The sequence below is a fragment of the Papio anubis genome, chromosome 6 (genome assembly GCF_008728515.1).
Source record: "Papio anubis isolate 15944 chromosome 6, Panubis1.0, whole genome shotgun sequence".
NCBI lineage: Eukaryota > Metazoa > Chordata > Mammalia > Primates > Cercopithecidae > Papio > Papio anubis.
This window is the reverse complement of record NC_044981.1, coordinates 120,437,397-120,453,218: the sequence shown is the minus strand read 5'-3', so window position 1 is coordinate 120,453,218 and position 15,822 is coordinate 120,437,397. Positions and strand designations below refer to the sequence as shown.

At 37.5% G+C, this 15,822-nt stretch overlaps 1 protein-coding gene across 1 annotated transcript in view; it reads left to right on the top strand.

Annotated features, from left to right (window-relative positions):
• Positions 1-10,086, top strand: part of VTA1 (vesicle trafficking 1) — a 79,327-nt gene extending 69,241 nt beyond the window's left edge. The window contains exon 8 of the mRNA XM_003919600.5: positions 7,655-10,086. Within this exon, the coding sequence (XP_003919649.2) occupies positions 7,655-7,800 (146 nt within the window). The 3' untranslated portion in view covers positions 7,801-10,086. The remainder of the gene's footprint in view (positions 1-7,654) is intronic.
• Positions 10,087-15,822: the final 5,736 nt, after the last annotated feature.

The following is a 15,822-nucleotide window of genomic DNA, read 5'->3' as shown; positions in this document are numbered from 1 at the left end:
CAATATGCTGCAAGAAATCTACACTCTCATGTTTATTGCAGCACTATTCACAGTAGCCAAAAATAGAATCAACCTAAATGACAATCAGTGGATGAATGAATAAAGAAAATGTGGTATATATACACAGTGGAATATTATTCAACCAAAAAAATAAAAGAATTATATTATTTGCAGCAACATGGATAGAACTACAGGTCATCGTTTTAAATAAAATAAGCCAAGCCCAGAAAGACACATATCATATGTTCTCACTCACATGTGGGAGCAAAAAAAGGTGGATCTCATGAAAATAGAGAGTAGATTGGTGGTTACCAAAGGCCAGGAAGGAAAGGGGGAAGGCGTGGAGGATGAAAATGGAAAAAAAAGAATATATGTGTTTTTATTACCACTGAAATGTATGCTTTGAAATTGTAAAGATGGCAAATTATATATGATTACTTTACCTTAATAAAAATAAGTTTAAGAAGTAAAATGCAAAACTATAAAACCTGTAAAAGATAGCAAAGAGAAAATCCAGATGATCTTGGACTGAGCAATGACTTTTTAAATGCATGATCCATAAAAGAAAGAAATGATAAGGCAGATTTCATTAAGATTAAAATTTTCTGCCCTTCTAAAAATGCTGTGAAGAAAATGACAAGCCACAGACTGAGAGAAAACATTGCAAAAGGCTTATCTGATTAAGGACTGTTAACAAAATATACATAGAACTCCTAAAAAACAGTAACACAGACAACCCTCTTTTAAAATTAGCAAAAGACCTTTACAGTCACCTCACCAAAGAGGATATACAAATGGAAAGCAGACATATGAGAAGATACTTCACCGCATATATCATCAGGAAAATGCAAATTAAAACAATGAGATACCACTACACACCTGTTAGAATGGCCAAAATATACAACATTGACAACACCAAATGCTGGTGACGATGTGTAACCACAGAAACTCTCATTCATTGCTGGTGGGAATGCAAAACGATACAGCCACTTTAATAGTTTGGCAGTTTCTTACATAACTAAATGTATTTACTTTAGGATCCTGCAGTTGTGTCCTTGGTATTTATTTACCTGAATGAGTTTAAAACATATATTCACATGAAAACCTGCAAGCAAAGGTTTATAGCAGCTCTGTTTATAATTGCCAAAACATGGATGGAACCAAGATTATCTTTCTGTAGGTGAATGGATAAATAAACTGCAGTACATCTAGACAATGGGATATTATTCAGTGCTAGAAGGAAATGAGCTATCAAGCTATGAAAAGACATGGAGGAAACTTAAATGCATATTACAAAGTGAAAGGAACCAATTTTAAAAAGCTATATACTGTATAATTTCAAGTGTGTGACATTCTGAAAAAGGCAAACAATAGAGGAGGTAGAAGATCAGCAGTTGCCAAGAGTTAGGGGGAGAGGGAGGGATGAATGAGTGGATCACAGAGAAGTTTTAGGGCAGTGAATCTGTTTTGCATGACACTGTGTATTAGTCTGTTCTCATACTGCTATAAAGAACTACCTGAGACTGGGTAATTTGTGAAGAATAGAGGTTTAAGATTCACAGTTACACAGGCTTAACAGTAAGCATGACTGGGCGGCCTCAGGAAACTTAAATCATGGTGAAAGGTGAAGGAGAAGCAGGCATCTTCCTCACATGGCAGCAGGAGACAGGGAAGGGGGAAGTGCCACACACTTTTAAACCATCAGATCTCATGAGACCTCACTATCACAAGAACAGCAAGGGGGACATCCACCCCCATGATCCAGTTACCTCTCACCAGGCCCCTTCTTCAGTTCAACATGAGGTTTGGGCAGGGACACAAGTCCAAATCATATCATTCTGTTCCTGGCTTCTCCCAAATCTCATGCCCTTCTCATATTGCAAAATACAAGTATCTCTTCTCAATAGTGCACCAGTCTTAACTTGTTTCAGCATTAACTCAAAAGTTTATAGTCCAGACTCTCACCTGAGACAAGGTAAGTCCTTTCCACTTATGAGCCTGTAAAATCAAAAGCAAGTTAGTTACTTCCAAGATACAGTGAGGATGCAGGCATTGGGTAAATGCTCCCATTCCTAATGGGAGAAATTGGCCAAAACAAAGGGGCTACAGGCACCAGGCAAGTCTGAAACCGACCAGGACAGTCATTCAATTGTAAAGCTCCAAAATAATCTCCTTTGACTCCGTGTCTCACATCCAGGTCATGACAATGCAAGGGGTGGGCTCCCAAGGCCTTGGGCAGCTCCACCCCTGTGGCTGTGCAGGGTACAGCCCCCTTGGCTGCTTTCACAGGCTGGTGTTGAGTGTCTGTGGCTTTTCCAGGTGCATGATGTAAGCTGTCAGTAGGTCTACCATTCTGGGGTCTAGAGGACGGTGGCCCTCTTCTCACAGCTCCACTAGGCAGTGCCCCAGAGGGGATGCTGCATAGGGGCTCCAACCCCACATTTATTGTCTGCACTCCTCTGATAGAAGTGCTCCATGAGTGCTCCACCAGTGCAGCACACTTTTGCCTGAACATCCAGGCATTTCCATACATTCTTTGAAATCTAGGCGGAGGTTCTCAAACCTCTGCTCTTGCCTTCTGCACACCTATAGGCCCAACACCATGTGGATGCCACCAAGGCTTGGGGCTTGGACCCTCTAAAACCATGGCCCAAGCCACACCTTGGCCCCTTTTAGCCATGGCTGGAGCTGGACCAGCTGGGGTGCCATGTCCCAGGGCTGCACAGAGCAGCTGGCCCTGTATCTGGCTCATGAAACCATTTTTTCTTTCTAGGTCTCCAAGCCTGTGATGGCAGGGTCTGCCGTGATGGTCTGAAATGCCCTAGAGACATTTTCCCCCACTGTCTTGGCTGTTAACATTTGGCCCCTCTTTACTTATGCACATTTGGGTGATAGGCTTATATTTTGCCCCAGAAAATAGGTTTTTCTTTTGTACCACATAGTCAGGCTGCAAATTTTCCAAACTTTTATGCTCTGCTTTTTAAATATAAGTTCCAGTTTTGGATAATCTCTTTGTTCATGCATATGAGCGTATACTTTTAGAAACAGCCAGGTCACCTCTTGAATGCTTTGCTGCTTAGAAATTTCTTCTGCCAGATACCCTAAATCATCTCTCTCAATTCCAAAGTTCCACAGATCTCTAGGGCAGGGGCAAAATGCCTCCAGCCTCTTGGCTAAAGCGTAGCAAAAATGACCTTCCTCCAGTTCCCAGTAAGTTCCTCGTCTCCATCTGAGACCACCTGAGGCTGGATGGACTTCATTGTCCATATCATTACCAGCATTTTGGTCAGAATCATTCAACAAGTCTCTAGGAAGTTTCAAACTTCCCCACATCTTCCTGTCTTCTTCTGAGCCTTCCACACTGTTCCAGCCTCTGCCTGTTACCCAGTTCCAACATTGCTTCTACATTTTCAGGTATCTTTATAGCAGTGTCTCACTCCCTGTACCAATTTTCTGTATCAGTCCGTTTTCACAGTGCTATAAAGAAGTACCTGAGACTGGGTAGTTTATGAAGAAAAGAGATTTAATTGACTCACAGTTCCACAGGCTGCACAGGAAGCATGACTGGGAGGCCTCAGGAAACTTACAGTCATGTGGAAGGCGAAGGGGAAGCAGGCACCTTCTTCACATGGCAATAGGAGAATGAAGGAGGAGGTGCCACACACTTTTAAACCATTGGATTCATGAGAACTCACTGTCACAAGAACAGCAAGGGGGACATCCACCCCCATGATCCACTCACCTCCTACCAGGCCTTTCCTCCTATTCAACAGGAGATTTGAGTGGGGACACAAATCCAAACCATATCACACTATAACAATAGATATATGTCATTATAAATTTGTCCAAACTCATGGAATGCACAACATCAAGAGTAAACCCTAACATGGACTCTGGGTAATACTGATGGATCAATGGAGGTTCATCAGTTGTGACAAATGTACCACTCAAGTTGGGGAGTTTAATAATGGAGGAAGCTATGCATGGTGGGGAAGAGAAGATAAGGGAAATCTCTGTACCTTTCTCCCAACTTTTCTGTGAACTTAAAACTGCTCTAAAAAATAAAGTGTTTTTTAAAAAATAGTGCATTTATAACCACTGTCACTACCATTACCACCACTTCTAGTACTTCTTATATCCCTTTTCTGCTACATATTTCTCCTTCGTGCTTAGTACTTAATCACCTTTTAATGCATATATGTGTGATATTAATGGATATTAAATATATTGTAATGAATTTGTGGCTGACTCTGGAGAGTGGGATTGCATAGGTAGGTATTTGAAGCACAGTGTTTACTTTTTTACTTTTACGTCTCTGAATAGTATTAGAGTGTTAATGACAACTTACCTCATAAAGTTTTTTGAGCATTGGCTGGGCGTGGTGGCTCACACCTGTAATCCCAGCACTTTGGGAGGCCGAGGCGGGCAGATCACAAGGTCAGGAGATCGAGATCTTCCTGGCTAACACGGTGAATCCTCCTGTCTACTAAAAAAAAAAATACAAAAAACATTAGCCAGGTATGGTGGCGGGCGCCTGTACTCCCAGCTACTCGGGAGACTGAGGCAGGAGAATGGTGTGAACCCAGGAGGTGGAGCTTGCAGTGAGCCGAGATTGCGCCACTGCACTCCAGCCTGGGTGACAGAGCGAAACTCTTGTCTCAAAAAAAAAACAAAAAAAAGGTTTTTGAGCATTAAGTGATATAATATCTGAATAGTATTTAGCACAGCCCTTGACATAATGAAATTCTGCCTGTATGCATTACTACTGTCGTTGGAATTGTTAAGTGACATCTCTTAGCAATGCCTGTATGTATGAAGGTTCTGTCTGTGTCCTATGCGTTCCATCCAAGTCAAAGGATAATAGAGTATACCAGAATGAGATTATCCAAGGCCCTTGACATAAGAATTTCTAGAACTATCTAGTAAAATTGGAAAGAGCCTCATTAGACTCATTTTGGAGATTATTTACAAGTGTTCTATCCTCTCTTATGACGTTAGATATATCAACTTTGGAAATGGATGCTCATGTTAACTGGGCACGCAGTGTTTTCTCTTCACACCAAGTGATGTTATCTTTGATCCAGTGCAGACCCAGGCTCTCTTTGCCACTGTAGTAGAGAATTTAACTGATAGTTCTAGCTCTCTTCTGCCTGATCTTGTCCTGACCGCTGAAGAGATGAAGCCCTCTTATATATAGATGGTCCTGTCTGCAACTCATCTGGAACTTACAAGCTAAGATTTCAGAAGAGAGATATATTAGACAACCCCTCTAATCTTTGAAACATCTTTTAGGTCCACTTGCACACACTGTGGTTCTGATTATGGCCTCTAGTAAATGTTAATGATAGAAAAAACAGCTTTTATTTTGGTGCATTAAGCTTATATTGACCATTTTGAGCATAAAATCAGGTAAACTGAAATTTAACACTTGTTCTCTTTCTGAAATGTGTTTACTCTTATATATTTTTTGTTTGTTGAGTTTTTAAATGCTAATTTTAAAGACTCATAATTAGGTGACATTTTTACTCAGTTTAAGAATTCAATTCATATTTTATTAATGAATTGTAGACTACTGTATTTTTAAAATAAAGGAGAGCCTATGTGTTACAAAATAGCAAGTAACATGGTTTTTTAGCTTATATTTTTCATTGTTGAAAATAAATCTAATATCTTTATGTCTATAAATTACATTTTGGATCTAAATCTATACACTGGTTGTTATTTAGTTCTTGTATTTTATATATGAGTTATAATTAGTTATACATGTCTGTGAACTTTATATATTTTGTATCTAATTATATTTTTCTGTTAATATATTTTCATTCACGTTTTATAAATATTGAAATTATTTCACAAAAATACAGTATTTGTGTTTTAAAATAATTTAATCCGTAGTAGATAAGTTTATGAAACAAAAATAGTAACAGAGATCTTGCCATTATACACATTTTACCTTATTAATAAGTGATACGTCAGCCAAACAGTGCTAAAGCCAATGCTGTAGAAATAAGATTAATCTGACCATTGCGGCCTTCTTTCAGCACGTCCAGTAAATTCTGGATGGATGCCCTGTATATTTAAAAGAGTGCCCCGAGAGAGGGGAGACTTAAAGCACAAAAAGTAGCATTAAAGTAAACTCAATTTTCAACGATGTTTCCTCACCTAGATAGCATATGTAGGGTAAATATATTTTGAAAAACCATTAAAGAATCTGGTAGGTATTTTTCAAGATCAGAAATATGAACTGGAGCATACCTGACTAAATTGTAAACAGAACTGCAGGATAGCTGATGTTTACGTTTAATGGGCAACAAACGGCAAGTCAGTAACCTCTGTTAAAATTGGAATCGGTAATCCCTGATTCACCACAGTGAAGGCCAAATTTTATGTAATCTTATATACTACTAGTTCAACAAATATTTGAAGACTTACTAAAGACTTACTATAGCACCCTACACTAGTAAATATATGTGTATTTTAAAATCTGCAATTTAATTAATGTTTCATTCTATATGAACTTAGTTTTAAAATAGGCTAAATAATTTAAAATACAACTTTCTCATATTCATGCAGTGAAGTTACTGAGTACCTAGAGATGCCTGGCACTGTGCTGAAAACTATAGCATATATTGTTTCAGTACTCTTTTTTGAAAATTTTAGAAAGTAATAATGTGGATCAGAATATTGTATCAGCTTGCCTGGAGTTGCTACCTACTTTGAAATCTTTGATATATAAAATATATACATATGGCAAAATTAAAAGCAACTAAATGAAGTCATTCTATTTATCAGTACAGTCTTGCACTTATTTCAAACAGAATTGAAATATGTTATCTGCTTGTTATATTCTATGCCTCCCAGCCTTCTGATTAGTACTCCTTAGAATTCTTATAAAAATTTCCAAAGAAAATGGTGGTTATTTCAAAAGACAAGATATAATGTCCATTTTTAATTTTGTCTTTAGAAGTATATATTCAAGGAAATTTGTATCTTAGATTAAATGAAATGTTTTTAATTTTTTGTTACTGAAATTGTTTAGTTGGGCCCTACATATTAATCATACGTATAACTAGAAAACTTGCTAAGAATAAATTTTAGAGAAATAATATGTAATGGTTGTTTACATGTTTAATTGCATATTTCAGTGATATAAAATTTAAGAAACCTTAAGAGATTTTTACATAGATGGCACAAAAATGTAAAATATTTTCATGCTTAAAATAAGCTAGGCAACCTGGTTTTCTTTACATAAAGTTTGTTATTCACTTTTTTTTATTGAAGGTGATATTTATATTCCAGCTCAAATGAGGGTTGAATTGGTTTAGTCTGTGTGTATTGTTCCATGAAGAGAAAGGCTAAGTGATTCTAGCATAGACACCAAAGCTACTATCCTTGTTTGTCCTTGTTGCTTCTTGAAGGAAAATCTTGTTCATCTAAGTTATTACATATTGATGTGTCTATGGTTTATATTAGTAATAAAAAGACAATTGAAAAGAATGAAGAAAATGTATCAAAGTTCTTATGAGATTGACTAAAACTACTGTTTTTACATAGCCTTAAATATATTTTTTAATCTTAAACATAAGCATTTGCCCAACCTTACAGAACACTTTTTATATTCTTATAAATATCTTAATTGTTTTTTTTCTTCTAGGGGATATTCGTCTAACCCCAGAGGACTTTGCTAGAGCTCAGAAGTACTGCAAATATGCTGGCAGTGCTCTGCAGTATGAAGATGTAAGCACTGCTGTACAGAATCTACAAAAGGCGCTCAAGTTACTGACGACAGGCAGAGAATGAAGCCTTTGTATAACAGACCCATGTATTTTTGGCATGAGGAACTAACAGTCCATTACTCTATCTTCAGCCTATCAGGATCACAGTTTTAAGGAAGACTTGGTTTCATTTAATATGACAATGAAATCTGTGTGTATCAGATTTTTATTGAAGCATTCATCAGCAGCCTCAACCAGTTTTCGTTGTCCATTTAGTAGATTCAGTCATCTCTGAGTATATAGGGCTGATGTCAGCAAGACCCTAAAAATTCTCATTGAACCCCGCTTCAACAAATGAAAACACATCTATAAAATGTATACTGGGAATAACCTTTGTATTTACATACATTAGGGGAATTTTTAAAAATCTGTAATGTTTGGACAAACAGATGATATTACTTTGCTATAAAATTATAAATGTAACTTTTAATAAAGATTGCCAGAATATTCTAAATTAGAAATTATGTTTTTGTTTCCCTCAAGACATAAAACAAATATGAACATTCTAAACTGGTGGATTAATCTGAAAAGACATTCAGTTCAAATTTTAATTTATTCTCATGTTAAATATAACTCCATTAAAAGTTTAATATTTCATGGGAGAAAATATGATAAGGTAAAGAGGTAGAAACACTTTCAGACTTAAGAATAATGTTGATTCCCCAGCTGCTTTACCTTATTTATTAAAGCATAAGATGAATTGGTATTTGCTTCATAGGCAGTTTGACTGCATGTATTAGAGAATGAAAAGAAGGTATTTGCCTGGAAACTTGGTGCTCTAAATTAAGGTACTCCTCTGCTGCTGTAGAATGGATTCCACACAGTGGATAGCTATGGATGATTCAGAATATTATGTTTAGATTCCCATTTGTTAAGTTTATAAGTTTTGTGGGGAATTATGAACTTGCTGTGTACCACCTGCATTTGTACTGTGTGAAAAATAAATACAAGGATTCGTTTAGCTAATTCAACTTACTACAAAGACAAATGTCTGTTTTTATTTGCCTGCTAGAATTGTCTTTTTTTAAAGTCATTTTTATTTATAGGAATATGGGTGTTTCTATAGGAAGAAACAGGTTTTTTTGTTGTTGTTGTTGCTGTTTTTAAAGATAAATTTGACAAAGTTACCTGAAATTTATCTGGTCCATTTTATTCATGCTACTAAGATGGAAATCTTTAAACACAAGGGTGAGCAAGCTTTGGCCCATGGATTGGCCACCTGTTAATGTAAATAAAGTTTCTTTGAAACAAGCCTATACTCGTTCATTTATGTTTTGTCTGTGGTTGCTTCACAACTGCAGAGTTGTATGGCTTGCAAGTCTGAAAACATTTACTGTTTGGCCCTCTAAGAAAAAGTTAGACACCTAGTCTAATGGCCTGTTTGGGAAAAAAACGCATCACTAACTCGTAATCATTTATATCCATTATTTTCTGCATAAATGTAATGCTATTGTACAAGGTTTGGTAGAATAAATATTCAGACTGACTATTTTAAATTATCACAAAAATATCCCCAAAAAACATGCCTCCTAAAAAACATTTTCTTATCTTTTACAAGATGTATGAACATTTGTAGGGTTCCACATTTGCATCTAGAAATCCAGTGCTCTTCAGAATGTTACTAGATCGCCAGGATGACCTTTAGTGTTATATGATGTTCAGCAAATTTTAATTTAAACCTTGGTATGTCTGTACACTAAAAAGTAAACCCATCACCTCCCATTTGATACCATACCTTTTGGTTCCCAGTTGGGAGAGCACATGGAGGGAAGGAGATGATATAGAAACTATGGAGTCCGCTGATAGTGGGCTGCATGGTGTGACAGCCCTTCTCTGTGAAATGGAAATGACACCACTAGCCATCTCAATAGTCATGAGAATTAAAAGAGATACAGTACCCGAAGTGCTTAGCACCTTGGTAGCATTTCATAAATGTTTAGTGTCAATACTAATGCTCTAGTAATGTAAATTGTTAATTTATTTCCCAAGTATCAGGAAATCCCAGTTGTCTATGTGGCCCAGTGCTTAAAAATGCCTTCTTGCATGAGGGGATTGAACTATACAATGTTTGTTAACTTTGTATTTGTATTTTTTCCTATAAAATGTTACAGTAAAATTAGGAGATGTGTTCTAATGTAACAATAGGATGAGCAATTTTCATTTATTCCTTCAATATATATTTACTGAATAGCTACTATGTGCCTGGTATTGTTCTTTGCAAGCAGAAACAGCAGGAAAAAAAGTCCCTCCGTCACAGAGTTTAACATTCTAAAAGGGAGGAAATAGATAATAAAATATACAGTACATTTCATCAGTGGCTCTCCGAGTGTGATTGGAAATACAAATCTTGGGCCCCACCTGTCCTACCCAATCAGAAACTCTAGGAATGGGTCCCAGCCTTCTGAGTTTTAAGACACTTAAGGTGGTCCCTAAAGTTTGAGTGGTTTAGTTCTACCCAAATCAGAAATATTGCAAGTCTGAGAACAGATTCTCCTGAAACTGGTTCTCAAAGATGTGGTGTCTGGATGACCGGCATCAGCATCACCTGCGAACTTGCTAGAAAGTTCTGGGGACCACACTATGGGAACTTCTGTATTAAATAGTGATAAATGCTATGGAGGAAACATTGAGGACAGGATAGGAGATGTTTAGGTGTGTACAGACATACGCATATTTCAATAGGATAGCCAGCGTAGACCTCCCCGAGGTAACATTTGAGCAAAGAAGGAAAAGAGTAGTTAGGCAGATACATACATAGAGGAAGAGCATTCCCAACAGGTAGACAGAAATCAGGTCAGAGGGTATAAGTGGGAGAAAAGCTGGTGAGGGAGCTAAAAGCTTAGGATCATACAGCTTTTTTGTTAGGGCCTTGACTGGAAAGGTTTTCAGCAGAAACGTAGCCTGATGTGACTTGACTTTTCAAATAATCATATTGGCTCCTATGTTGAGAGTAGACCATAAGGAGGGTGGTAAGTAAGGAAGGAAGCTGGGAGACCAGTTAAAAGAGTATTAACAACAGGCCGGGGGCGGTGGTTCACACCTGCAATCCTAGCACTTTGGGAGCCGAGGCAGGCGGATCACCTGAGGGCAGGAGTTTAAGACCAGCATGGCCAACATGGGGAAACCCCGTCTCTAGTAAATATATATGAATATATATTCATTAATATATAAATGTATGTATATAAAAATCATATATATTAGCCTGGCATGGTGTCACGCACCTGTAATCCCAGCTACTCAAGAGGCTGAGGCAGAAGAATCACTTGAACCCAGGAGGCGGAGGTTGCAGTGAGCAGAGATGGCGCCACTGCACTCCAGCCTGGACGATAGAGCGAGACTCCTTCTCATAAAAAAAAATAATTCAAAAATCAAGGTGAGATGTTACGATGTCTTAGTCCAGGAGTAGCCTTGGGGGTAATAAAATGGGATTGGTTTCTGGCAGCTTTTTTTTTTAAGTAGAGTCACAGGATTTCTGTAAACTGGATATGAGGTATGAACATAAGAGAAGGAGTAAAGGTTGACTCCAGATTTTTCACCTGAATGCCTGCAAGGAATAAGTAATCACGTACTGCAGTAGGGAAAGTTGCGGAATTCCTCTCACAGTTAGATTGAAGTGCAATGTTTCCAAGTTGTTGTGAGCATTCCAAGTGAAACTGATAACAGTGTTTTGTCGATGCGGCAGAGGGAGAAGAAAAAATAAGGTTCTGTTGACAATGATTGCCACAGATATCTCACCAAATCACTGCTGAATGGAGCTGCAAGCCAAGAATAGTTCCCACGGTTCACATGGCCGAGAAAGTTTACTGACATCAGGACTACATCAAGAAAAAGACTCCAGTTATGGGTCTTGAAAATTAATATCCTCATATGTTTGTGGAATTTATATATGACTTGTAATTCTAGAAATGTGAGAATTCTAGGTATACATTAAAAGGTTATATGCTGTCTTTTCTAAAGAAACGCCCTAATAGCAGCATTGTACAAATATTTTCAACTCTCAAAGAATAATAGCTAATGGAGTTGATGGGTTTTGGTTATCGGCACTGCTTCCTCTCTTCACCCATTTCTTTCTTTCGTTTTCTTTTTTTTTTTTTTTTTTTTTTTTTTTCTTTAACTTGACTCATTTTGGAACATTTGGATCAGATCTTCTAGTTTGGCCCACAAACAAAGCTTCATCAGTAGAAAAGTTAAGACATCCTTCATATGAGAAGTATCCTTCCCTGGTTGGTTGTAGTCGTTGAAGTCTATGTGGAATTCTAAGACTGCAGGCTTGTTCATTGGAGTATACTTAAGTAGGACCAATTCTAAGTAAGCACTACCTCAATAACAATCATAATAGCTAACATTTCAGTGTTTACTAAATGTCAGATACTATTCTAAGTATTTTGCATATATTAATTCATTTAATATTGCCAGTGGTCCTGAGAGGTAGGCTTTATTTCTGTTTTAAGATGAGGAAAGTGAGCCACAGAGTAACAAATTTGCCTAAGGTAACACAGCTAATACTTACTTCTAAGCTCAGACTGCCTGTTTCAGATCATAAGAAGTATCATCCATATAAGTAAGTCACCTGTTACATTATGAGTACAATGAGACGTTATGAGTTCCACATTATCAAGGTCGTTGGACAGTTCCTTTTATTAGTGAGAGGTGTTAGCAGCTAAATTTTTCTATTATCTGGGCCATATGTTCCAATTGACAGTGAGTGATAGGCAGTTAACACAGGATATGAACTTGAAAATCTGATTGCACCCTCAATATCTGGAATATACACTGGTCTATGACCTGAAATTGTCTGGACTGCAGCAATCCAAGGGAATAATAAGCAGGGTTTGAGTAATGCTACAATGGAGTCATAGGTCATTTTGGAGAAGCTGTTCCACATCATTAGGGAGTCTGGGTTTCCCAGATGTGCCTGTTTTATCCTTTTTATTTTATTTTATTTATTTATTTATTTTTTTTTTTTTGAGAGAGAGAGTCTCGCGCTGTCGCCCAGGCTGGAGTTCAGTGGCCGGATCTCAGCTCACTGCAAGCTCCGCCTCCCGGGTTTGCGCCATTCTCCTGCCTCAGCCTCCCAAGTAGCTGGGACTACAGGCGCCCGCCACCTCGCCCAGCTATTTTTTTGTATTTTTTAGTAGAGACGGGGTTTCACTGTGTTAGCCAGGATGGTCTCGATCTCCTGACCTCGTGATCTGCCCGTCTCGGCCTCCCAAAGTGCTGGGATTACAGGCTTGAGCCACCGAGCCCGGCCTATCCTTTTTATTTTAAATAACATCACTGTCTTTCCTAACTAAAAATTCTTCATCTTCAGGAAATAAGATTAAGATACGGACTGAAAATATAAAATTAGCAATAATGTTTATTATTAGATATTTCCTCAATTAAATTTCTCCCTGAAAGTCTTAGGCAAAAGCCCCTGTCTCTTACTTCATATATCAAGTTTGGAGGGAAAGACATATATTCCATGAATATAACTTAATGGAGAACTGGCTTCAGAATTCCACAATATTGGGAAGTCTTATCAAATATTAAGTCATTCATACGTTCAAAAATATTCATATTTATTGAGCATCTACCATCAAATATTTAATATGATAACGCCATACTGGAGATTATATGCAAGATACAATAATTCTTCCTAAAGAAAGTCAGGGAAAGCTTCACAGACAAGGTTGAGCTGAAGGTTTGGCAGGCGGGGAAGCAAGGAGAAGTAAGCAGAGAGAAAAGCACAAGCAACGCCATGGAGGAAAAAAATGTGGGCAATTCAGGGAACTCAAGTAATTTAGTGTTGCTATGCATATGGCCTATGGGGGCCAGAAGTGTAAATGTGTTATGGCTGGGGCGGGGGGGGGGGGGTGGGGGTGAATGTGTTATGACTAAATTGTATACCTTCAAAATTCACATTTTGAAGCACTGATCTCCAGTGTGACTGTGTTCAGAGATAGGTCCTAAAGGGAGTCAATTAAGGTTACAAGAGATCATAAAGGTGAGGCCCTAATCCTAAAGGTCTGCTGTCCTTATAGGAAGAGGAAGAGCCACCGGAGCTGGCTCATTCTGTACGTGTACAGAGAAGAGGCCATGTGAGGACATGGAGAGGCTCGAATATGCTCTTAATCCTATCAGTTTCCTGCTTTAATTCATCCCATGGAATTGTTTTGTCTTTTCGACCCCTCAGCTATATTATTTATATTGTGATATAGGGGATAATCAGAGTCCCCTGAGAAGGAACAAGGACATTGGCTTGTCTATTGTGCTATGCTTATATACTTTCTGTATATAACGCTTTCTGTAGAAAACCAGTAATACCCCAGAAACAACAGTAACTTGGCAAAATTACTATTTACCACTTCACTTTTTATATCACGTAAGTTAAACTTTATTTATTTACATGTGTCTCCCTCATTAGATGCCAAGTTCCTTGATATTTTATACATTTGTGAATTCCTGGTAATTCACATGTAGCCTGATGCATTATAAGTATTCTGAACTGGTGAAATAAATATATGAATGGGCAAAAAATACATATACTAAAATGATCAAATAAAGATTATGTTCAGAAACCTCTGTTCTGTTAAATGGTAGTGTGATTTAGGATTATAATAATTGCATAAAAATGTTCTGAAATCACTTGTTAATCTTACTTATTCAAAACATCCAGTCCGTGCCACCCAGCAAGTCTCGATTCTTAATTCAAATGCGTGGTTCTTTTTCTTTTGACCCCATGAAGCATGACGTCAGGTATGCTCAGGACATTCTTAGAATCTACACTAATAGCATCCTAGTCACAGACATACATGATATTTGTTAGCAGCTTATATGTTCTTGGTCTGTCTGTACTCTGACAGAGATTAATATATTCAAGCTCAATGGAATGAAGAAGTAGCAAGGTGTATCTTAAAAACAAGGAAAAAATATTTAGACCACAGTGAAAATGGAAAATATTTACAATGTCTGAGGAAATTGTAAGTGGAAGGTTATTTCTCCAGATGAAGGAGAAGTGGAATTTTAAAATGAAAGCCACCGTTGACATATGAACATTTTGGGAAAGTCAGAACTCATTTGATTTTTTTTCCTCAATATTTAATCTTTTCTTCTGTCTACTGGTTCAAAGATAAAAAACTGAAACAAAGGTGTGAAGATGATAAAACCATAGGCACAAGACGCTGCCATTCAGAGGGGTCTGTTCTGAATCAGGAAGCTGGTGTTCTGGTATACTCATTGTGGCAATCTGTTATTTCTACCAGAAAATCGGCCCTTCTGAACCTCCTGTGAGCTTTAGTTTTCCCACAAAAACCATGAGCAGGCAAAACTAGATTTCTATCTTGTTTTGAAGATCTGAAATTCAAGTCTCTGAATAATACTTAGACTTCTGCAAGCAAAATTTGGGATTAGGTCTGTGGCCCTTGAAACGCCCTCATTTTAACTAGACATAACATGTTTTTAAAACTTAAATCTTGACATTCATCCTATTCTGTGAGTAAATATCCCCTGAACATCTTCTGTTAATATACCAAGAATTCAGTAAACAAATCCCTTTGAATTAAGTTAAATGAAAGACCATAGTAGCAAAAGAACTGCTGTTCCTTTGGGCAGGGAATATTCTTCTGCCAGTGTAAAGACTGTCAATGAGCACAAACCTGAAGAAGGTTTAAGAGCAAAGAGCATTACCAAGGAGAAACAGTCATTTCATAATGATAAAGTGGCTCAGTCAAGAGGATATAACAATCTTAAAGGTTTATGTGCCTACCCACAGAGGTTTAAAATAGGTGAAGCAAAAGCTAATATAACTTCACGGAGAAAAATAGATTTTGACACCCTCTCAATAATTGCTGGAACCATTAAAAAATATGACTAGTGCCTTGGATCCAAAATAAATTGGCCCTTATGACCCTGAATGACACGGTGTTTTTTTTTCTCTTCAGTGAACTCTTTTTGGGGGTGACTCCTATATAGAATGGTATGAAAATGATTCACTGATGTTTTTCTCCTGAATGGAGATTTTATTTCTACGCTGATGAAGATTGCAAACAACATGTTTGCCTTTTTT